The sequence below is a fragment of the Sapajus apella genome, unplaced genomic scaffold, assembly GCF_009761245.1.
Source record: "Sapajus apella isolate SASKATOON/1434 unplaced genomic scaffold, GSC_monkey_1.0 scaffold19, whole genome shotgun sequence".
In the NCBI taxonomy this organism is placed as follows: Eukaryota; Metazoa; Chordata; class Mammalia; order Primates; family Cebidae; genus Sapajus; species Sapajus apella.
In genome coordinates, this window is record NW_022436959.1 from 8,095,511 (window position 1) to 8,120,702 (window position 25,192).

At 42.4% G+C, this 25,192-nt stretch overlaps 1 protein-coding gene and 1 long non-coding RNA gene across 3 annotated transcripts in view; one reads left to right on the top strand and one right to left on the bottom strand.

Annotated features, from left to right (window-relative positions):
• The window catches only part of CHN2 (chimerin 2), a 314,557-nt gene extending 292,091 nt beyond the window's left edge, over positions 1–22,466 (bottom strand). Inside the window, exon 1 of one of the 2 annotated variants that reach the window (XM_032286670.1) lies at positions 22,186–22,466. In XM_032286670.1, coding sequence (XP_032142561.1) covers positions 22,186–22,234 — 49 coding nt within the window. In that variant the 5' untranslated portion in view covers positions 22,235–22,466. The remainder of the gene's footprint in view (positions 1–22,185) is intronic. The other variant, XM_032286669.1, reaches the window with a different exon arrangement.
• LOC116557223 lies at positions 4,586–18,584 on the top strand. The gene is made up of 4 exons (XR_004271422.1): positions 4,586–4,801; positions 4,960–5,086; positions 13,416–13,522; positions 17,090–18,584. It is a non-coding gene; the product is annotated as an uncharacterized LOC116557223 (long non-coding RNA).
• Positions 22,467–25,192: the final 2,726 nt, after the last annotated feature.

A 25,192-nucleotide genomic window follows, 5' to 3' on the forward strand; every position in this document is an offset into this window, starting at 1 on the left:
CTACAATTTTAATTTGTTTTCCATTTATCACAGCTATTCCTTGTTCCTGTATTTCTTTTTACTTTCTTTTTAGTCAATCAAGTTGTTTTTTAAATTATTTTTTCCCTTATTAGCATTTCAATTGAACTTATTTTATTATTTTAATGATTATTCTAAAGATTAGAAAATACATGTTTGACTTATGTCAGTCCTTTTTAAATTAGTAATTGTAACCTTTCCTAAACAATGTTTCTAAACAGCTTACTACACAGTGGTGGGAAACAGTGAGTGTTTCTTTCATTACCTTGCTACACTTGAGTATAATTTGGCCTTAGCTTGAGGAGAGACTACTTTTTCAGGTCTTGAATGCAGCCCCGGGCCACTGTTTTCAAAACCCACCCCTTGTGAGTCAGGATTAATAAGCACTGGATCAGCCTCTGACAGAGCCAGTCACATTTAAAAGAGCCTAAACCTCTTGTCTGTATTAGAACCCAACTTTAAAATGTGTATCTTACTAGGATATAACCTTTTAACACAGATATTGTATAATTCCACCACTCCACATGCCTACCTTCACGAGGCATGACTTCTGCTGTCTGGTATTTACAGTTACATGTGAAAAGAGAGTTATGCTGGCAAGCGAGGGGGTGGAAGGTGAGGACTGGGGGATGGGTGGGAGGGGACATCACAATCCCTAATGAGGCTAATATCGGCCCTTTACAGCTTTATAATTACTTCCAATTCATGGTATCTTTTTAACTGTCTTTTTTTGAATGTAAGATGAAAAGGGTTAAAACTACAGGCTAAAACTAGTTTTATTAATATCTGAACTCTACCAGTCAATTTCATGTTTTAAGAAAATGCATGTCAGCTGATTGCAATGCTAGCTCATCAGGATGATAACCCATCCAGGGAATCCTGGTGAAACTACTTTATTGCCAGTTCCTTCAAATTCAGGAAGAGACATACGCTTCCTTGCGTGTAAGCATTAGTTCACATTCAGATTAAACTGCCTTCCAACCGGCTGCCCAAGGGATGATGCTGAGATGGCAAATTATCAGATACGTATCTTTTATTCAGATATCCTTAGAAGCACGTGTACATGTTAAAGGAAATCGCTTTTATTTGCTCCAAGCTACTGGAGGAAGAACTAGAATTAAAAAGAGTAAACCCAAAGGACTTTGGCGCCTTAAAGACATCCTATAACCTATATCCCAACTAAATATTTGTATTCAAATAAAAAAGCACTGTTAGGGTTCTTTCTTCATGAAGATTAATTTTCTATTTTAACTAGAAATATTTGATACATCAGAATTTTCAAGACACTTTTGGCTAACAAAAGTGCCAAGTGCTGGTATTAAATATATCCACAACGGCCTTCGAAGTTTACACGTTAACGCAGGTCATGATTTTAAGGTTTTTTTTCCCATTCAAACTGAAAGACTGATAAACAGCCCTTGAGTGGTCTCCAGATAGGCTGCTGAAGTTAAGGGATGTCCCGCATGGATTTAGTTAGTTAAAAACATGCTGAGTCTTACATAATTACTGTGTTGAAGCAATGGCAGTGGTAGAGCAATAGGTCAGATAACTACTGTGGTTTACTCAATGCAAGGCACAGCCTGAGATAATATAAAAATAATTATATGCACAAACCAGATTTTCCAAACTGCTTATTTAGTTTTCTAGGTCAGTATAGCTGGTCAAATCCCTCTGAAAGTTAAGTTTTCCAGCTGACCGTGAATGGTTAGTTCGCTTACATTATTTCTGTAAAAGGCTGCATGTATTTAGATGTTCAAAGGACTATAATATTTATTCTGACTCTCTGGAGGTTTTTTTCTCCTAATAAGTACTGTTAGTATGCTGGGGAGAAAAAGCAGATTAAAAGCTGTACTCCTGTAAAAGCTTAATACCGTCTTCATTACCGTGTAGTTAAAACTTCAGGTACATACAAATAAGTTCCGAACTGCCTAAGACAAAGTTCACTCAACCATGCAAACATAGCATTCTCATTTCATAAGTATAAATTTCCCCTTCATTCTGATTCATTTGAGGCTCAACACTCTGCACTAAAAAATTGCCACAGTATTATTTTACCTTTATAGAAGAAAAAAATGATAGTATCATTTTTTTTGGTGATAATATCATTTTGGTCCTTGTGATTTCCAAGCTAGATCAGAGGTTTCAGAAATTTAAAGCATCCGCTATCTTAAATCAACATAGATCTGAGCTAGCTCACTGAGAGGCTGACTGGGGCAGAGAGAAGAGCTCAGCCCCAATGTGACAGGAAGCAGGAAGAAGGGCAGAGGCCAAAACCTTAGCAGAATACTAAGCTAAAAAGCGACAAAGAAAGAAATGTAATTGGATAATGGATCTTATTTGAAGATTTGCACCAAGTGATAATAGACAGTTTTAGGAAATATGGCCAGTGGGTTTCAAAATGGGCACATTTGCCTATTAGGAAGACACAGACTTGATATAGTTTTTGGCAAGCTTCCAACCTTGTCAATTATCTCAATCCTAGTGCAGTTTGCAATCCTGGTGGGATTTCCACCTACCCGAGTGTCCTCTACCAATTTCCCCAACCCTAATTGTCTTTTCCTTCCTCTCAGATATACTGCAGAGTCTCCGTGTCTCTGGAAATTAATCACTATTTGAGAGATTAATTGGAATTTTTAGGCTATTAATTGTAATTTCCTCTTCCTCTGGCTTTTTTAATTTTGAGGAAAATCTACAAGGACTCTTTCAGCAATGAAAACGTACACTAAAAAAAAGAAGCTCCAGCCTCTCTCAACAATAGCTGCTTCTCTGACATTTCTACTATATGGCTTGTCAGTCAATACACCTGGAGAGTTACTTAGGCTTAGTTACAAACTTCACCTGGGGATTTTGAGAAATTGGCTTACATAATAAGATTAATTATATATAACTATTTAAACGTTAAGTGATATCATTTCCACTCTTAAAAAGAGCGCATTCATATTCAAAATCAGTCACTTAAGGAAAAGGAGTGCATAATTTAAAACCAAAAGAAAAGACAGTAGCTAAAACTTTGCCCCACAGGTTATGGTCTTTTGAACATTTTCTTTCCCTGAGAAACTGAATCTGCCTTATTAGACATACACTTGTGTGTGACATCCCACAAAGACATACACGCACACTCACACATACTCACACACTAGAGACCTAACTTTCCAGCAGAAGCAAATCCTTGCTCTGGAATGACATAGCAACAAGTACTTTTAATTCCTGTTGAACCAAAAGTAAATGTCTCCTCGCACGAAACATAAAATTGCAACTCAGAAGAAAACACCTTAGGAAACAGATGAGTGTGCTGATTTTAAAAATACTTTCCTGGTATTCAGACGTTACAACTACAGGCCTGGCTCCAGGCTAAGTAAGATGCCTAATGGGGACCTCCGGGAGGCCTCCCAAGACCGTGACTTTTACAGAAGTAGAAAGAATGAGAAGTTGGGAGTGCCTCAAGTAGCTAGAACCACATACTCCAGGAAAAAAATGGGCCAAATGCAGAGGACAGCCTCAGCCTTGTTTTCTGTCTAGGGGCTGTACCTGTGCCACTGTAAGAATCCCCAGGCAGAACTTCTGCTGGCATCTATGAGAAGGCACAAAAATCAAAAATCTCAGACTGAGTAACGACTTGAGGGAAGAGTATAAACTAAAATATTTAATTGTTAATGACTTCAAAATTTCTGCAGAGTTTCACAAAGTCCAGATTCACTCTCAAACTTTGTACTGTGAGCTCCTTTCCAGTGAAGTTCATGTCTCCATTTATTCAGTCATTCATCCAAAAAAAAAAAAGTTTCTAAGAAGCTCTGATGTGGCAGTCTTCTCTGCTAGTAGTGGTGACCCAAGGACCTTTCCCTTCCTGGAGTGACAGTCCACTGAGAAGAGACTGAATAAAGAGTTACAAGCAGGCTGCTACATAACTCTTTACATCCTCAAAGCCAAGCATGGTGGCTGGCACCCACTCTGCACCCACGCTTTATGAAAGAGAAATGAGAAAGAAACAAGGAGAAAAATAAGGTTCAGGTTATTGCCATCTCCCTGCCAAGTTTCATAGATAAAATATTTGGGTAATTAACTAAGTAAGGGACATACAATGGTGGGTTCCTATATAACATACATTCAACTGTAAAAATATTTCCCACCTCCACCTGAAATCATGACTATTAATCAACTTCAGAAATGACAAAATTTTCAGTGATGTAGCCTAGATCAGTTAGTTTCTGGCCAATAAACTGTTGGTGGAGATTAGGAAAGAGACCACAGGACGATGAGCATCACGACATTGACTAAGGATCATAAATTCATGGAACAGAACCAATTCTGTAAGAGCTGAGATTAACTTGAAGGTGCCTATCAAAGAGTTGACGCTCATCCACAAAGGCTTTCCATCTTGGTAGAGATAAGGCTTCCTAGAAAAGCCAGATTTTAATGAGGTTGCAACATATGAATAAAAGGGAATGACGGGCCAGAGGACTAGGGCGAGGGTACTCCAGCATCTGCATAGCAAAATAAGTAAAACATTAACGAAAATGTGACGGCTGCTGCCGGATGCCAGGAACCATGCTAAGTCACTGTGGTGGTACACGACTAAGATCTAGGGCCTGACTCCCGGTGTTTGCTGATGATTACTCAAAAGCCACAGAAAAAGAGGCCATATTTGAGCATAAATAGAAGTCTTAAAAGGGAAATAGGATCAAATTGACTCACATTTCTTTACCAGGGGGCGTTAGCAGCATCCAAAAACACCATCCTTGGAATCAGGAGGGAGAAAGCATGACCACAGCTTCATTCCATTAAGGTCACTTGTGTTTCCCTTCTGAGGCTAATGAATAAAGATACTGCTGATCAAACTTAAAAGGGCAATTATTGCTTGTGTGAATGTATGCACAAAGATTATGGTAATGCAGTATTCCTTTAAAAACAAAAAAAAAGTAAAAAAGAGTCCCTCTCTTTTAGAGCTACTATGTGAAATATTTACAGATGAAATGATGCCAAGCCTGGGATTTGCTTCAAAATAATCCTGGGTATGCAGTGGAGTGAAGGTAAAACCATCCCATGATGCAATCATTGTTGAAGCTGGATGGTAAGAGGTTCATTATACTTTTCTCTTTACTTTAAATATATTTGAAATGTTCTTTATAAAAAGTTATTAAAATCTACATTTGTAATAAAAGCCAGCTGGATTTGTAGGGAAAGATGAAACTTTTTAAATGATCATGCAATAAAATAGAGCTACTCGGTGTAGCAAGTTAAAAAAATCAACAAAGGCTCCTTGAACATTGCTAAATAATACTATGGGGCCTATAGAGTGTTCTGTACACCACAACCATGCCTGGAGCAGGCTCACTGAATCTAGTACATTATTGGAGTTCTAGGCCCATTTCTAATTTGTTTTCCAAAGTGCCAGTCACCACTCTATAGTAGATCCTGAAGTCAACTTGTGGGCCCTGAGAAGTTTTAGATAAATGACTAGAAATACAGTAGAAAAGACAGGATCAGGGCATATCACACATACTGGATGAACTCTCTTTGTGGAACGTGTCCGTGTGCGTGCGCACCATGAGCATTTCTGTTTAGTCTACTCCCAACATAATAGCCAAAGTGGGTCTGTTAAAATCTAAGTCAGATCAGCCAGGTGCAGTGGCTCATACCTGTAATTCCAGCACTTTGGGAGGCCGAGGCAGGTGGATCACCTGAGGTCAGGAGTTCAAGACCAGATTGGCTAACATGGTGAAACCCTGTCTCTACTAAAAATAAAAATTAAAAAAAGCTGGGCATGGTGGCAGGCACCTATAATCCCAGCTACTCAAGAGGCTGAGGAGGGAGGATCACTTGAACCTGGGAGGCAGAGGTTGCAGTGAGCCCAGATCACACCACTGCACTCCAGCCTGGGTGACAAGAGCAAGACTCCGTCTCAAAATAAATAAATAAATAAATAAATAAATAAACCTAAGTCAGATCATGCGACTGCCTTCTGGAACCCTCCAGGGACAACCTATCTTACTCAGTGTAAAAGCTGAAGCCCTTACAGTGGCCTACAAGGCCTTCCATGATCTGCCTCCTCCTCCCTGTCATCCTGTTTACCCGCTTCTCACTCCACTGGCCTGGTTTCTGTTCCTGGAACATACCAGGCACACTTCCACATTGGGACTCTGCAACTGCTGTTCCTTCTGTCTGGAATGCTCTTTCTCCATATGTCTGCATGACTGGCTCCCTCTCCATTAAGTGCCACCTTCTCAGTAAAGCCTCCTCTGACCACTCAACTTAGAATACAGACCCCCTTACGCCCAGCATTTCCTGTCTCTCTTCCTGCTTTATTTTTCTCTGTAGAACTTATCACCCTCTAATACACCATATAAATAGATATAATTATATATAAAAGATACACATTTATATATACAAATTATATATAGTTCCTTTGGTTTACTATCTGTCTGTATTTAGAAATTCCACGAAGTCCAGAATTTTTGTCTGTTTCGTTCATTGCAGTATCTCTAAAATCTAGAACATGGTAAATCAGTACATATTGAATGAATTATGAATGTGTGCATGGTGTGTGTGGGTTGCGTGTGTGTGCTGGGTTTCACAGTGTAGGTCACGTTTCAAAAGGCTTGTATGATACTGCCCTGGAGCATACTTGGACTACCTCTGGGCTTACTAAGAGTAAAGACTGAAAAGCAAGTATAGTACCCAACAACAGACACCCAACAGTCCTCATGTCTTACAGACTCGGTGCCTGGAATAAATGATGCGACTGGTAATTGCTATTTGAAATATGTGTGTATGAGGGTGTAACTGATTTACATACAAGAGCGTGTTTCCTTGGGGGACCACCAAGGCACCATAAATTGGCAAGAGGAAATAGGCAGAATCAGAAAAATCATAAAATTTTTAAGACTCTGAGAGATGATCTGGGCAAAACTAATAATTCCACGGATGAGCATCAAAGTCACAAAATGATAATGTAATTTGCCCCTGGACACACAAAAAGTAAATGCTGAGACAGAATGAGTGTAGATTTAGGTCACATGACTCCTCATCCACTGATCTTTACACACCCTGGCCCATCATAACAATGCAAAACAGGAATCTACTCCAAAAGCCTCTGCCTGTTCCCTCTTCCTTGGGAATAACCTGAAATTATTTCTCCAATTAGGCACCAATACATTTATTCCACTGGACTTGACAATTTGCAGGAATCTGTTTTAAAAACAGAGCTGCTAATGATCAGTATTTCTCATAAATCAAAGCCTTAAAAATTCCCTCCTATAGCAACTGGCGGTGGGTTGACTCATCTGCTATGATTCTCCGCCTTTCTAATAATATAGTTCCAACTTACATCAGGCCCAGGGATGTTAAAGCCTGTCAAGAATCTAAACCTTCAACCCTCACTGTCCTACTTCTCATTAGAGCTAAAGACCCTAACCAGTTTTGAATTAATGGATTTATATATTTTCATAACCACAAAACAAAGTGCTTCAAACCATAGAGCAGTAACAAGTGAAAACAACACATGAGTTGTCAGTCATGTTAACGTAGTGGGGTAGCAGAACATTTTTCAGGGAGTGATATTTTTACAAAATGAATAGTTACACTAATTGCTTGTTTCTCAAGTAAGACTATAATAAGCTTTTTGACCATGAGAGGCCATGTATTTTGGAATTCTCAGTGTTTTGTTGGCGACCTTAGAGGTTCTAAGGGCTGAGGACATTCATGACATAATTATGGCAGATGCTCTTGGTTCCCTCTTCCCCCTTAACAGAACCCTGTTCTGTTCAGGCCTCTTCACTCCTTCAGGAGAGGCTGGTCCATCTGTGCTCCAGGAAGGGGGTCACAATTGGACTAAGTGCATCAGGGTAATCCTATTCCCTTGCCCGTGATTGGTTCACATGTAAGCATGTGACAAAACTGTGGCCAATGAGGCAAAGGGAGCCTTGCTGGTGGGTGGGAGGGGGGCAGGTGTGTCTGAGAAAGTCTTCTCTTCCACAGGGCCAGGAGGAAGAGATTTCCCCGTCTCTGTTTCTAGATACTATGCCAGGGGACTGCTGTTGTCATCTTGACACTGTAAAGACAATCAGTCTGAGGGAAAGATCCCCCAACCAAGAGGGCAGAGCTGAGAGAAGCAGACAGAGCTAGATACTGCAGTGTCTACAACCACGGTACCTCAGCACTTCTTCGAGTTTTCTGTATTAGCGGCTGAAACGTCCTAACCCTTACAATAATTGCATCCTGGAAGGGTCTGGTCAGGATGTGAGAAGGTGTGAATGTGTGATACATGTTGGCGTTAGCAAGAGAAACGTTTGCGTGAACAGCAGGTCCCAGGAACAGTGAGTCTTTTGTTAGAGATGGCTTAGCCTGTGACATTAGAAAGCAGGAGGAACAAAGTCTAAAATGTGAGATGTCAGGGGGGCTGCAGAGGCCAGCGCAAGGCACAATACCACCCCCACATGTGCTGCTGTCCTAGGTGGCCCAGGGCAGCCAGATTTCACCTGAGGGAGGACCCAGAACAACAGAGCCACTGTGGCCCGTGCCCACTTCCTCTAGGGGTTGCCAGGAAAACACTCTGAATGAGACCTTAAGGAAGAAGTTCCAGTACTTGCTTTGTCTTCACACTCCCATGAATGGGCATTTATTTGTATTTGGTGGGGGTGGCTGTGTCAGTTCCCTACGGAAAAAAGGAGCAAAGGCCATGACCAACTTGAAGGGGAGCCAGCCATCCTATAAATTCACGCAGGCCATTGGATACTGAAGCCTGCCCAAGAAAATAGCTACCCAGGGACTCAGTTCCCCAAAGATATCAGTCTTTACCTCCATCAGCTCCAGGCTAGGGCCAATCTTCCTCCAATTAACAACGTATATCTACCTAGAGGAGTCTCCGTACTTTGGAGGAAGAAGAGGACTTTTGCAACAAGCTGGCACTCAAAACCAGCAAGTGTTAAAAAATGCTCATGAGCTAGGTCCATTATAGTGAACAATATATGGTTCTGGAAATTTTCCTATTTATAATCACTCATTTTCTATGTGATCTGATCAAACACATTTTTTTCTTTACTTGTTTGAGGTAAAAGTAAATACTATCAGAACCTCTGTGACAGCTACAAGCATGTAATACGTTAGTCTTTCCAGCAAAGTCTTTCTAGTACAATACGGTGATCTGTCGTGATCAAAGGGTGTCGGCTCTTTCTTTAGAAACAACAAAAGAGCCAGCAGATGATATCCTTGGAAACGTCTGTACGAGCATCCATCTAGTGGGGGCATATGGAGGCAGCCACAGATGCATCAATGCACGAATAATATTCGGGAGCATCAGGCACACAGTAGGGAAACTTGGTTCCTGGATGATTCACACTGTACTTTGAGGTCATAGAGTTGTGCCCAGGGTTTAAAAAGCTGGATAAAAATCTAATTAACTAGTCATGAGAAATGCACCAATTGCTTTGCCCAGCAATAGCAGAGAGGACCTGCTGCTCTCCCTCATTCTTCAGTGAAAAGGAGGGTGCCATGGCCTTTCAGGGATAGGAGCGAAGGGAAGCATTTCTCTAGTGGAGGCTGAGCTAACCAGCCCCAGAGAGGAATTCTCTATGGAACTATATGAGAAGGTCAGGGGCTGGTTGCAGAAAAAGATGAATGTGGAAATGAAAATGGAAAGAGAAGGGGCATCCCATGTGTTCACCACATTTCAGTGGGTATGGATTGAAATGTCTCCCATCTGATTACAAGCATCCTGTCCAGGAAGGACTTGACCTACGGGTTTTCTTCTGGCTGCTCACCTTATGACTATTTCACCTTCTCTTTCATACATCAATTTCTTTGCCTCCTTAAAATAATGGCTTTATTGAGATGTAAACCACACACCCTACAATTGACCTGTTTAAAAGCAAACAATTCAATGACTTTTAGTTCATTCACAGATAGTGGTGTAACTATTAACTATTACCACAACCAAATTTAGAACAATTTCATTACGGCAAAAAGAAAACTCATATCTATTAGCAGTCACTCCCTATTCTACTCCAAATCTCTCAGCTGCAGGGGACAGCTCATCTACTTTTTGTCTCTAGGATTTCCCTATCTTGAGTGTTTCATATGCGTGGAATCATACAGTATGCAGTCTCTCACTTCTTCACTTAACATACTGTTTTCCAGGTTCATCCCTGCTGTAGCATGTACACAGGATCACTTTTTAAAACTTTCCCTGGCCGGGCGCGGTGGCTCATGCCTGTAATCCCAGCACTTTGGGAGGCCGAGGTGGGCAGATCACAAGGTCAAGAGATCAAAACCCTCCTGGCCAACATGGTGAAACCCCTTCTCTACTAAAAAATACAAAAATTAGCTGGGTGTGGTGGCGCGCACCTGTAGTCCCAGCTACTCAGGAGGCTGAGGCAGGAGAATTGCTTGAACCCGGGAGGCGGAGTTGCAGTGAGCCAAGATCACACCATTGCACTCCAGCCTGGTACCTGGTGACTGGGCAAGACTTTGTCTCAAAACAAACAAACAAATAAACAAACAAAAAACAACCTTTCCCTGTAGCTCTCCATGTTGAACTCTAGCTTTATCACTTGTTTCTTCAGTATTCACTACTCACTCCTACAATGTGCTCGTGAACCACAAATCAAGGTAAAAAGTCCTCATTCAGACACATTCATGTGCTTCTGCTCAGGGTCTCCTGTTGCAAGTAAGTTAAAAATAAAATTAGTGAGTTAAAAATAAAATTTCTAGGCTGGGTGCAGTGGCTCACACCTGTAATCCCAGCACTTTAGGAGGCCAAGGTGAGTGGATCATGAGGTCAGGAGTTCGAGACTAACCTGGACAAAATGGTGAAACCTCATCTCCACTAAAACATAAACACTGACTGGGTGTGGTGGCATACACCTATGATCACAGCTACTTGGGAGGCTGAGGCAGGAGAATCCCTTGAACCCAGGAGGCGGACATTGCAGTGAGCCGAGATCATGCCACTGCACTCCAGCCTGGGGGGCAGAGCGAGACTCTGCATCTGGGGGAGAAAAAAAATTCTAAAAGCTATTGAAGGCATGTGGCTAAGGTAAACTGGTGACAGGGTCCTTGCAGAACTGATTTACATACAAAAGATAAAGAAGGGGCTACATTTGCACTCCTATGACCGTTACTGAGTGCCTGGACATGCCAGGCACTGCTAGGCACCAAAAATCCAGCAGTAAACCAAACAAAAATAGCTGCCCCTGTGAAGCAGGTATTTTAGTGATCCATGATAAAATTTCAAAAAGAAAAGCAAGGGAATAAGCTGAAAAGTCAGAGCAGTGGTTACCTTTGGAAAGAGGGAATGAAATAAGATGGGGAAGGAAAGAGAGAAGAATACAGAGGAAGATGCAAGGCTAGGCAATGTTCCTAAACTGGGTGGTGGCTTTCCTAGTAATTATGTGGCTATGCTTCATAACTTGATGCCCATTACTGATATTCTTTTGTATATATTGCATCTTACCTAAAATGTGTATAAGTTTTTTTTACCTAAAAAAGAACCATTCCTCTGGATGGGAACGTGTAACAGTGATATTCCTTGGATTGACTGAGCTAATTTAAAATGTTGGGACTGCAGGACACACATTGGACAGAGTAGAGAAATCCTGCATTGGCACGATTACACGGCAAGGATTTGAAAGGCTTATGAAGAAGGGCAAAGTAAGGTATTTAGGAGAAACTTTTCCAGTTATCTTAGAAGATCATGATCTCTGAGTGAGCACTTATCACTCAGGAAAGGAAACTGTGGTGTATGTTATTAGAACATGAGCTTCATGAGATCAGGAATTTTTATGTTTGGTTCACAGATTTTCAAGTTTTCTTCACAGACATTCACACATTTGATTCTAACATCGAGTATTATTAGCCCATTTTACACATTAAAAGATAGAAACTCTGAGACTAGTTGGTGCTGGTGTTTGGACCAGATCCTCAACTTCCCAATGCTTGTAACACAATGCCACCCTTGGAGTCTGTGGTTCAAGTGAACCCACATTAATTCACGAAACCCAAACACAGATGCTAAAAACAAGTTTCAGAGAGTTAAATTTAAAGCAAAAGGAAGAAACAGCATCTGCTCTATAGGTAGTAAACCACTGAAACTCATTACTATAAGAAGGAGCACAAGCTAAAACTACAGATGGATTCAGATACATTTACATTAACTCCTGAATGACAGCTTTACACTCAGCTATTTATGAAAAGTCAGATGTCTGCAGGGCATCTCCTCCCTGAAAGGCTGTGGTGCATTTTTACAAAATACCCTTCATGCTATTACTTTAGAATACAGAACCAAATAAGTACAGTGGCAATTACTATGTTCTTAAGCCAAATGACATCGTCTAACTCAAAATCATGTCATACATGTGTCATTGCCTAAGATTTGCGGTAATTCTATTCCTAATCTTAATCTCATATTAATTATTTCAGGAGCGTTTACAAAGCTTCTGTCAATTGCTTTTTCCTCTGAAGAATTCATATTCTGAAAAAAGGCATGTGGATTTGTTTGGTGGCTTCAAGCAAGCATAGGACCTGGGCTCTCCTGAGACCAAAGTTCAACGCTAGGGTGTACTGACATCACATGGAACAAAAACTTCTGAGCCCTGGTCATTGGGTGTATCTTCAACCCTAGGCACTGATCATGAGGGAGATCCAGAGAGGATAGTTGGCTAGAGCTAACCAGGCACCCTACCAGAAATTAACAACTCCAAGGATATATACTGAAAGAGAATAGTGCTCTCTGTGCATATGAAAGTCAGCAAAATGTATTATTTACCACACAAGCACAAGCATTTCGTAATTTAGTAATTAGTATGATTTACTGGATCTCACTGTCTCTGAGGACAAGCACTATAAAACAAAATGGCTAATTTTTTTTTTCATAAAGAGAATTGGAATGAACAAGTTAAATCAATATTAGGCAGCCAAATTATGTGTATTAATATCTACATATCATTAGCATAATCCCAAGTGAATTATTTTGTTGCTAAAAGTAATGCTAGGCCTGATTTACCATTTCCCTTGATATTAACTTATATGTGATATAAATGTGGTAAGAAATAACTTGTGTTTGGAACCCAATCCACTTCCACTTTCTGTGTATACATAAACACAAACACACATACATACACATGTGTGTGCATGTGTGTAAACACACATACTTATCTGTAGCAGGGCATCGTGGTACAAAGGCTATCAGACAAGAGTTTTCTACACACATAGAAAAATGTGTGCTTTGTTTCCTCAGCTTCTCTTTCCAGCTTCATGGCGTTGCAGGCTTTCTTTGGAAAGAGGGGTGTACATAAACCTAACGAAAATATGTGAAGCCTAGAATACACTGAAGCCAAAACAAAACAAAACAAAAAATCTGTCTAAACAAGAATCTGACAAATGTCCCAACCTGTTCCTCTTTATAGAACGTCAATGGAAAATCACTGTAAAGATTCACAAAAATTAAGGACATCTCCCAATGTCTGGGACTAAAACCAAACAGGGACCCGAGAATCAGGGCTGAGCTGCGTTGGTAAGTTTCTGCCTTGGTGAATGGAAGGTAAGCAGATGGGGCTACAGCCACCAAGCAGTGTAGCAGCAGGTTTTCTATGGCAGATTCTGCGATCAAGGCTAGAACATTCTCACTGGAGTCATCCAGACCAGAGCTGCCCAATACAAATATAACATATAACATAAGCCATGTATGTAATTTCAAATATTATAGTAGCTACCTTAAACACATTTTTAAAAAATAAAAAATAATTTTTAAAATATATTATATTTAGCTTAATAGAGCCTTTTTTTTTTTTTTTTTTTGAACAGAGTTTTGCTCTTATTGCCCAGGCTGGAGTGCAATGGCAGGATCTCAGCTCACTGCAACATCTGCCTCCTGGATTCAAGCAATTCTTGTGCCTCAGCCTCCCGAATAGCTGGGATTACAGGCATGCACCACCACACCTGGCTAAGTTTTGTATTTTTAGTAGAGACGGAGTTTCACCATGATAGTCAGGCTGATCTCGAACTCCTGACCTCAGGCGATCCACCCGCCTTGGCCTCCCAAAGTGCTGGGATTATAGGCGTGAGCCACCACACCCGGCCTAGATAAAAAAAATGCTATCACCTAAACACATATTCAATATTTAAAAAATTATAAATCAGATATTTTATATTTTTTGGCTTTGTACTAAGTGTTTGAATGCTAATGTGTATTTTACACTTGCAGCATATCTCAATTCAGACTAGCCATGTTTCAAGGGCTCAGAAAACCACGTGTGGTTATCACATGGACAGTACAGGTCTAGGTCTTGAGAATCAGGTCCTTAGAGGTCTAAGGCAGCTCCACCCACTGACAGATACTAGAGGAGGTCTACTGGGACAGCCACGCTCCCTACTTCCTGTTTCTTTGCCGTCCCAACATAGTCTCTTATGCTTATTCCTTGGAAGCAACATCATATAAGAAAGCCCATGTGGCATTCCATAAAGTAGTAAGGAAGTACTAGGTTTCACTTCCTTGAAAAAAACAATACCCAGCCCCTACTGAGTGGGCAAAGGGCAATGATAGGACCCAATAAAATCCAGGAACTGGACCTCTGATGTGAAAAAAACTGTGTAAGGTTATCACCCAAGTGCTTCTGTGATTCACAGTGCCCTAAATCTATGATCTGAGTTATGTCAATAAATAGTAAGCCACACATGTCAGTCTTTTGCCTTACCATAGTTTCTGAGTCCAATGGCCCCAACATTCACCTCTTTCTTGACAGTTACTTGACTCTTTAAAGACACCTTTCACCTTCCCATTTTCTTGCACTTGAGGACGGTAACAGAAGTTAAAGAAGAACTGCTTCCTTTTCTTAGAAACTGTCACGTTCCTGCATCTTATTTGCATGCATTTCTCCCCAATTAAATGTACTCAAAATTCCAAAAGATAACTTTATTTTCTAAAAACCAATGCATTTGCTTTCCCCTGATGTGGGCCTTTTCTAGAAGCAAAAATCCGTCTAGCTAGCTGCTGATGGCCAGGTTGGCAGAAAATCTCTTTTAAATAACATGGCTTCTATATACCACTAGCAACCTCAGTCCACACAGTCAGTTTTCTTTATGATGTTTTTAAAAGAGATACAATGATAAGATCCAACTTTTTTCTGGACACTTTTTTCCTCTTTGAGGGTGAAATTGGAACTCACTGTGGTTTATTTGAAAAAGAAATTGAGTTGCCATTAAGGAAACAACAAACCACTTTTTAAATAAAGCTTGAATCAAACCTCAGGACTAGAGGAGTGTACCCACATGTTTAATTACCTTCCCCAACATCAGCCTCCAGCTGTCATTCCACAGTTTTCCTCAAGGTTATCAAGAAATTACTTTTTTAAAAAGTCAACTTGCAAAATTAGTGAATATATAACCTGAACAGCACAAGGAACAAACACAGCAATGAGCGTGCACCAGATCCAATTTTCTCTTTTTAGCTTGTTGATTTTACATTAGTTATGTCTCTGTCTTAGAAATACTGATCTAGTGTACCAATGCTGTCCAAGAGAATTTCCTGTAAAAAAATGATAAAAATGTTTTGTATCTGTATAGTCCAATACAGCAGCCACTAGCCATGTGTGCTGCTGAGCACTGGAAATGTGCCCAGGGTAACTGAGTATTTTTACATTTAAATTTTAAAAGCCACATGTGGCTAGCAGTTACCACACTGGACAACACAGTTATACACAGTTAGGGCAGACCTAGGCCACTTAAATCTTTGTGTCTTTATAGGCACAACAGCCTGGCAATCTGAGGCCCATTTAAAATATAAACCACTTTACGACTTCTTTCTTAAAAGTATTAAATAATTAAATAGAACAGCCTCCACAAGGCCAGACAGAAAAAAAAAGTAACCTACAAGAAATTCTCTAAGGATGATGCTACTCTTTAGGATGAGCAGGAAGTGGGTGTGGGGAACATTAATGTCACAGGAGCTTGGGTCCTAGATGACGGTTCCATCTCTAGCTCTGCCGTCAGCTACCTGAGTGGCATTAGACAGTTTCCGAGTTCCTTGGGCTCTGATTTTCTTATACAATGTTGGAATCTGTTAAACAACTTCCAAGGTCCCTCCTTGCTTTCAGTCTAGTCAGTCCAGCTCTTATTTCTTGGGAGACTTAAATATTGGTTGATTTGAAATAATACCTTACACTGCATTACAAATAGGCGGAGGTTGAGTGACTTTGACAGGCCAACATGTTGAAGCAAGGCAATGTTACAGTTAGACCATACTATACAGACTATATTCAAAGACTGGCCCCACAAAGGTGTACGATGAATTATCAATGAGGAGAAAAGCAGGTTATCTACACAAGCAGCTAGTAGCTGGCCCTCCCGGAATGCACAGATGAAAGATCTGTGGCCACTTGATGACACACTCATCCCAGTTCTTCAGCTTCACATCCCAGAGGACAGCCACCTAGGTCCCTCTGCAGAGCATGCTACCTGGCCCTACCTAACTGCCGTTTCCTCTAGCCATGGAGACTTTAAATAAACCTCTGCGTTTGTTAGTAGCTTGGAGACACATCAGTATGTTCTGTCACACCAACCAGGCTGTGCCAGAGACACAGGTACCCATCTTGATCCCTAACCTGAATCCATGTGAGAGACAGAATACCAGCTTCCTTTCCCATGGGCCAAAGGGAAGGAGAAACCGGAGGGTGCCTAGAGGATTTGCAAACTATCAACACTAAAGAAAACCATATGTGGGATTCATGAAAACATCTCTAGATAGAAATCTGACCAAAACATATGAGAGAAAAGAAAGAGACAAAAGTGGGGGGGGGGGGGGAGAGAGAGAGAATGAGGGAGGGAAGAAGGAGAAAAGGTGGGTAGATGGAGGAGGGAGCGGAGGGAGGGAAGAAGTGGGAGAGGAAAGGGGGAAGGATGAAAGAAAAAAAGGGGGGGGAAAGCCATTTTGTTTTGAAAATTAAATGACATATTTCAGAAGCCATTAAATGAGAATACATACATTCATAAAAGATAAATGATTGGTGGGTGATAGGGGATGCTATTAATCATATGTCTGTCTATCACTAGGTTCATGTCTTTTTCTCTGTAGCTGCCTTGACAGGAATCTTGATCTTCTGGCAGAAAACCCTTCCAAAACCTTCCAACATGACACCGCTCATGTATAGGTGTTCCAGACCGAATGTCCAGTTATTTCCACCATTGTGCAAAAACGGGAGACCCTGCCGAGCAGCAGATGGCCCTCAGCGAGGCTGACACTCAGGCCAGGCCCCAGGTGGCAGCTCTCAGAACACGCTGTCCAGTTAAACCCCGCACAGACTAGCCACAGAAAATACCTGGTGTTCACATCCCCCAAAGGTTGGCCAAATGACAAGGGTCAAGCAGTACACTTCATGGGTTAGTAGGGAGAACCAGCATTTCAGCAGAAATACGCAAATCACTGGGTCCCCCCTGTCAAACATTGCAAATATGTAGCATGCTAAGAAAAAAATCTCCTTACCTCTCAGATTCTGTATCACTTGGTTCATCTGAGTTGCAACAATGGACAATAAAATCTAATAAGTTAAAATAAGGTGTGGAATGCTCAGGAGAAAAACAAAGGCTAGTGTTCCTCATCTGAGTGAATAATTTCTCTCAGTTTATTTTAGCTTTGCAAGTTATTTGTGATTATATTTTAAATTGGAATTTGTGCATGTGTGATTTAAAATAAAAAAGGCAATCAAGTCTTTCTGCCAATCTAGGTGATGTGAAATTTAATTATGGAGCAGTTATTTATTAAAACAAAGGCAAAGTAATTTTTTTACACATAATTGAATATTCCAGAAGAAAATTTCTGAAAAATCCAAAGGTCCAAAAGAAAACTTCTCAGTGAGAATGTCTGTTTCAATAAGATACCCTATTTTGTAGTATTGGACCCACAGAATTTCTAGTTAGACATAAGTAAGTCTTGCCAGAATTTCTGTAGTTCAGTTTTGCTGTCTGCATCTAGAAATATGGAAGACAGCTATGTTACTGGTTACGACTCCACAGTAATGAGTAATGAAAATTCCTACTTATCATTTCTACATCAACACCAGTGTGACTCAAAAAAAAAACATGATTTACCTGGCAAACACTCCTGTTACACAGAATCCAAAGAAATAAACACCTCAATCCATTCAGGAATGTTCCTTTCCCAATTAAGGTTTTGATGACTGCACCTAATGCTGACTTTTTATCTTTTTCTGTTTGCATTTTAATTAAGTCTGTGTCAACTTTATTTTTATAATACAGTATGTTTGTTTCCATATCTTAACTTCTTATCATGGGGGTTCCTTTAATATTTAATGTTTTACCTTTTTCAGTTACTGGGAACATCTTGAAGCTTCTTTATTGATTTGCTTGGGTTGATTTTTTTCTGGACTGTGAAATTAGCCATTTGGCAGTCATATTGCTAATATGCAAAAAGTTCTTATTTCAATTATAAGAGCAAATATAACCCATGATTATTAAGAAAACTGTTTTGCAAATTGGCCCTTGTTTATTTCAGAATATAACCAAGTACCACAGGCTGAATTAAATGCTTAAGAGCTTTTTTTTTTTTATTTTGCGATTTAAAATAAAGGTAATCAAAGCTTCCTGCCAATCTAGGTGATTGTGAAATTTAATTACTAGTAGTTATTAAAACAAAGGTAAAGCAATTTCTTTTACACATAATTGAATATTCCAGAAGAAAATTTGTGAAGCGTTCTCAGAAAATGTATTTTTAAATTAATTGTAACCTGATTATTTCATTTATGTCTCAGTTGGTACCATAGAATAAACGGCACACCTGGGTGATGTAGTTCAACAGCAGCTAGTGAGAGCAAATTCTCAGGAAAATCTGGTAACTTTGACCTTAATGCTGAGCAAATTATTAGATCTTTACTCTGCAAACACAACCATACCCAAATCTTCCACAGCTGTTCCTTTACGAGAAGTATAACCCGTGTTGACTTCACCTCTCTCTATGCTGGATGCTACAGAATCAACTGTTCCTTCTTCACTGCTCAATTGCCCACATGTCCTAAGGCTTCCAGAGCTGTTCCATCAAACCCATTGCTACCTGAACAGAAAGAAAACTTCCTACATCAGCAACAGCAATGAGTGAGCTGGCAGCTCTGTGCATGATACTGCTTATGGGCCTGTAAGCCTAACTTTCCAGAAAGGAAAAGATCAAGGGCTCCAAGAAAGAAAGTCAAAATAAGGCCATGAACTTACCCATCTCCAGGCCTTTTCCTAAGCTCTTCTCTTTCCTGAAATGTCTTTCCCTTCATCTGCTTTCCAGAAAAATTCTACTCATCCTTCAAGGCCTAACTCCTATGACATTTCCACTGACCCCTCTAATGTGAGTGAGGCAATCACTCTCCTCTGCACTCTCCTCCATAGAATTCGTTTTATCAAACTGGAGTAGAGGTTGCTGTTTGTGTGTGTGTCTCTGCTGCTGAATGATAAAGGAAAAGGATCTTGACTCATCTTTCCATGCCAAGCATTCAGGAATATGCCTGAAACCTGGAAAACACTCGCATGCTTATTTAACAGAGCCCAAAATTCAAGATCAAATTTAGCGTGATGAAAGAAGTGGATTGTATATTTGTTGGATTCATGTCTGCACCTAAACTCTGAACCCATGAATGCCTTTTCATTCCTCAAAGGAGTAAAATTTATTCCCATTAAGCATTTATTAAATGCTAGGCCCTGTGCTAAATACTCTACACATATTATCTCATTTAATACCCAAGACACTCTATGAAGTAGGTCTTATTATCAGTATCAGGCTCATTTACAAATGAGCAAATTGAGGCTTGGAGAAGTTAAGCAACTCACTCAAAGATACCCAGCTGGTCGGTGATGAAGCCAGAATTAAAAGACAATACTCCCAGAACTTCAGAGCTAGAGGGAACCCTACAATTATCTTCTTCCCTTAGCCTTCTTAAAGCTGAGGTTTATAACTTACTGCCTGGCACACAGTAGGCCCTTGTAAGTAGTGATTAGTAGATTGATGGAGCGCCCTAATTTCTCAGATTCAGGCCTTCGCCTGAGAGAGCCCAGCTGTCACCACAAATAGGCTCTATTCTTTCTGCCCAGCACCTCTCACAGGTGTGAATTGCTTGTGTCATCTGAATTATTCATGATCCACACAATGGTAAGTGTGCTTAAAAAGAGAACTACAAAGCTGTATTTTTCAAGACAAAGTGCCTGATTAATTGGGGTATTAGGCAGTATAAACTCACCGGCTAGGTTGATTCATGCCAAACAATACGGCCGTGCTCACTTTTTGAATTTCAGTTTTCACATAAGTTCCCAGTTTCCCTTAGGATTAAACATCGGGGTAAATAAGCAGGAAAAAGAACCATCGTGGGCATCTGTATCCTATCCGAAAAGCAATTACCGTCATCTAAATCGCATACTGGGTTGCTTCAGACCAAAGTATTCTTCCGAAGGCTGAGTTAAGATTTTCAATCAGGTTTCTTAAGCTACATCAAGATCTGAAAATTCAGATGCCACAGCAGCTGTAATTCATGCCACCAGTAAATCATGTGACACCATCAGCTCCTTGTCCTTTCTCCTTTCCTCTTTCCCTTTGCCCTACCAGTTCATTTTGCAGTGGGCAGTTTTCTGAGAGGGATAACCATATGCTAATAGAAAGCCAACACCGCTGTATTTTAAATTCAGTGTAAGTCAACCAAAATGAATTGAAAAACAGCAGCGTGGTTTGAGGGTACTAAAAATATGCTGTAGCATTTGCTGAGTTCTCAGAATTAAAACCACCGGCGGTCAACTTGTTGCTGCTCTTCAAAAGCTATGACTTCTGCCCCACTGGCTGCTACTACCAGAAGCTTGAACTATATCACACACCTAACAACACCGTGTTTTTTATCAGTTGGCAGTGATCAAGAAAGGAAGTGTTATTTCCCTGGAACTGAACCTGCCAAGAAAGGTAACAGATGGTTTTCAAGAGATCACCTTGTGCCACGTCACAGTTGCATGCATCTTAGTCAAATTCACTTTGCATTTATGATTTAATGAGTTACATATCTAAAGCTGTGGTTGCCTTTATGCCCAGTTTGCTATCCAATGCCTCCAAAAAGGTGTTTCTTCCTTTAATTTTTTAATAATAGTAAAACCAGCCCAATGGGACTTAATGTAATGTTAATATATCGAGCACTTCCATTAGGACTTCATGACCTTCTTGACCCTTAAATATCGTATACTACACTAAATGTCTTAGCAGCCACCCCTTTGGGTTTGTCATTAAAGTTTTCAATGACCAGAGAGGTAGAGGAATTCTACCTAATGCATCATTCTGATTAGAAACCTGTCATACTCAGAAACCAGTGGGTCTGCTTCTATTGACTCCTACTCCCTCGGATTCAATAGCATTTTTTTTCCCCTCTTCAATTAGACCCAATGAGCAACCATAGAAAAGCTGAAAGAAGCCTTCCCTTTTTGCTCAACCATACTTAAAAGGAAAAAAAAATGTATGCCTTGCTAGTGAAATTACACACAGTAGTATCAGATAATGTCTAAGGATTCAGTCTCTCTCTCTCTCTCTCACACACACACACACCCCACTTGTAAATATGCCAAGAGTCAGAGGCTGGGCTCGACCTCCCTTCCCCTAACCCACTTCAATCAGGATCAGAAAGACACTTCCCTTCATTGCTGCTGTCTCAAACCCATGCCCAAACGAGTTTGTCTCCAAGGAGGTAATTTCTGAAACAAACAAAGAAAATCAAGTCTGCTAGGAGCGAGGGGTTTGCTCCCCTCTGCTCTGGATTTCGGTGCCCAGGGTCGCGGGCGCAGCACGGCAAACAGGTCGGGGCGCTCAGCTTCGCCCCAACCTTCCCCGCCCCGCCAGTCCCAGCTCCCGCTGCGCCAGAAAGTGCGAGCCTGCCCGCTCCTTTCGCTTTTCGCCCGCTGCGCCCCAAGCCCCAGAACACCCGCGTCCGCACAGAGGGCTCTGCCGCTCTCCCACCTCTGCGCTGTCAGATGTCAGGCGCGGGGTGCTCTGGGCACCGAGGTGCTGGCGAACTAAACAAGTGTCACCCGAACGCCTGCCCCGACTCCGAGAGAGCGGGCGGGAAGGCCACAGGTAGGCTCTGTCCATCCCAGGGTGCGGGGAGAGGGCGAGGGGGCGAGACCCGGCGCGGCAGCCGCGCCCGACGGGCTGAAACTCACCGGAGGACACCGAGGAGCCGGACAGGCTGGAGTTGCTGGACGCTGCCATCTCCGCGCGCCCCTCGCGTCGCTGCTTGCTCAGCCCCGGTGCGGGCACCGCCGCCGCTGCCCTTGCCCGGCCGCTCGCAGCCTCCGCGGCCCCCAGCCCATGGCAAAGTCCTGGGGACGCTCAGAAAGCACCAGCCTCCGGACTCTGCCTGCACTTCCTGCTCCACCAGATGACGCGCTGCCGCCGCCGCTATTTATTTGTGGTTTCCGTCCCGCTCCGCGCCTTTGCACGCTTTTCTCCGGGTGTCGGGGGTAGGTGGGAGCAGAGGGAGGCCGAGGGGCGGCCGGGACGGGCGGATCTCGGCTCCCGCCGAGCCCCTCTGCCGTCAGCGCTCCCCCGTGCGCGGCTGGGACCAGGGCGTCCCGGCGGCCCCGAGCGCCCCGCCAGCTCCCGCACCCTTTCCTGGGCTCCCGCCTCTCCCGCTGCACTTCGAGTAGCCCAGGCAGAGGCGGCGGGAGACAGACCGACAGAGCGACCTCCCCCTTCTCCCTCCGCCCCAACTCCGCTCGCGCTCACACAAAGGAAGGAGCGGAGACGCGGGAGCTCTGGGGCTGGTTCGGCTGCCGCGGGCTTGACAGCTCCCGCCACTGAGGCTGGAGGGGGAGGCTGCGGACTGCAGGACAGCGGGAGGCGGGACGGGGGAGCGGGTCTCTGGGGTGCTGGGGAGGCCAGCGGGGGGCGCGGGGCGAGCGCGGCTGCTTGCGCAGGGCTGCTCCCAGGGTTTGAAGGGGATGGAGAGGGAGGGTGTGGGGGAAGGTAGTGGGGCTCGCCGCGCCCCGCTGGGCTCTCGAGGGGCGAGACAGTGGGGGTGGGGGATCCAGAGGACGAAGGCGGGATCACTAGGGCCACGGTGCTAGGCAGAAGGGACCCTGGGATGCCAGAGCCACTGGGGAACGCTCTTTCCACTCCCCTCAAAATTGTCCTTTGTTGCTCTGGAACTGACATCCCCTGCCCTGCAAGAAGGTGCCTTTCCTAAAACACCGGGGAAGCCAACTCAGCTACACTTAAGTACCCTAGCCACGACAGTGCCGGACGCGTCCGTGGGCCTCTGGGGTTGGCCTTCAAAGAAATAGAGCCGTCCTAACGTGTCATCAGGCGCACACAAAGCCGGGTGTCAAAGAGAAAGAGGTTCTCTGAGACTGTGCCTTGCAAAAGATCCTCACAAAAGACTTAAGACTTGGCAGCAGGTCCGACTGTTCCCTTTTAGGATAGGAGCTGCTCAGGTGTGTGAGAGAAAGAGATTTGATCACGAGGTGCGTCCCTTCCCCCGTATTTAAACCTAAATTAATTTCACTGGGACGAAACATCATGCAGATTTTTTAAAGTCTGTTTCACGTTCCCCGCGGGCTAATCGGTTATTTCAATCCTAAAGCAACAGAAAACTGTGAAATTTGAAGAGAAATTGTTAGATCAAAGGAAAAAGCAAACATTAAAGGAATGAAAGTACTCTCATTATATAGCAAAATGGAAAGTGTTCACATTGGGGTAGTTCAACTTTTTAAAGCATGGTTAAAAGGACACAGTCAATTTAAAAATTATCAGGAGTGACACAGAACAGCAGCTAGGCCCTGGGGATCCACATCAACCAAGCACCTAACCTACAGTGAATCGTGAATCTTAAATAATCACAATGTGCACCACGTCACATTTTCTAGTCGATTAGAACTTAAAAAAAAAATTCCCTCCAGGATGCTATCCCAGTGTGTCTTCCTATTAAGGTCCATTTTAAAAAAATGCAACTTGCTAAATTGTTAGAGGAGTGTGAGCAATCTCCAGTCATGTGGGACTCTGTCTTCCTGTGTCTTCTTCATCTGCATGGACCTTGAAACAGCCCTAGCTGGTCTAATGAGACCCAAGTGCCACCACTTTCCCAGCCCCTTACCACTATCCTTCATTTTGTGGACTGTAGGAACTGATGCAGTGCCTAATCTGGACATGTGACCCATCACACACTTGATTTGTCCATCAAAAGGAACTTACTGTTTCCCCAGAGTTCTTCTGATTGGTAGAAAGCAGCACTTGCCTGTTTGACTGGTAATCTATGTATCCCCCCAGATCTTTAGATGGTAGACCATCTGACTTGGCTATGTCACCCGGTAGAATTGTTACCATCTGGGCTTCGAAGACAACTGGGTTCAAACTCTGGTTCTGTCACTTAGCTGCGACTTTGAGCAAATTATTTACACCTACTGAGCCTCAGTTTCTCTATCTGCCGCAAAAATCTGATCACACAGGATGTTGTGAAGATTAAGATGCTGTGTGGGCCGGGTGCATTGACTCTCACCTGGAATACCAGCATTTTGGAAGGCCAAGGCAGACAGATCACCTGAGGTCAGGAGTTCAAGACCAGTCTGGCCAACATGGAGAAACCCCTTCTTTTCTAAAAATACAAAATTAGCTGGGCATGGTGGTGTATGCCTGTAATCCCAGCTACTCGGGAGGCTGAGGCAGGAGAATTGCTAGAACTTGGGAGGCAGAGGTTGCGGCGAGCTGAGATAGCGCCATTGCACTCCAGCCTGGGCAACAAAAGCAAAACTGCACCTAAAAAAAAAAAAAAAAAAAAAAAAGATAATATGTGGAAAGCTGCAGTTTTCCAAAGTGATTATAAGTTGCTTACTTTAAGGAAACAATGCATAGTTTGAACAACTTTTGCTTTCTTCATTGCATCTGGAGATAACTAATCAACTGTGACCTGTTCTTCTAGGGGGAAATGTCTTATCTTCAACCTATGGTTTATATTTCTTGTCTCAAATTGTGCAATGGGGTAACAGGTTTCATTATTCATCTCTGAAATTTCACAAAAGGATGACAGATTCTGTTTCTGCAGTTTGGATACTCATATTTGCCTTCATAGAGTTTTTAATGGCCCTGTGAGGCAGATTATTTTGATGTCCTAAATTGACAAGCGAAGGTGGTGGAGCGGTGCTTGTTGTGAAGGTACTACCCGAAGTCCACCCT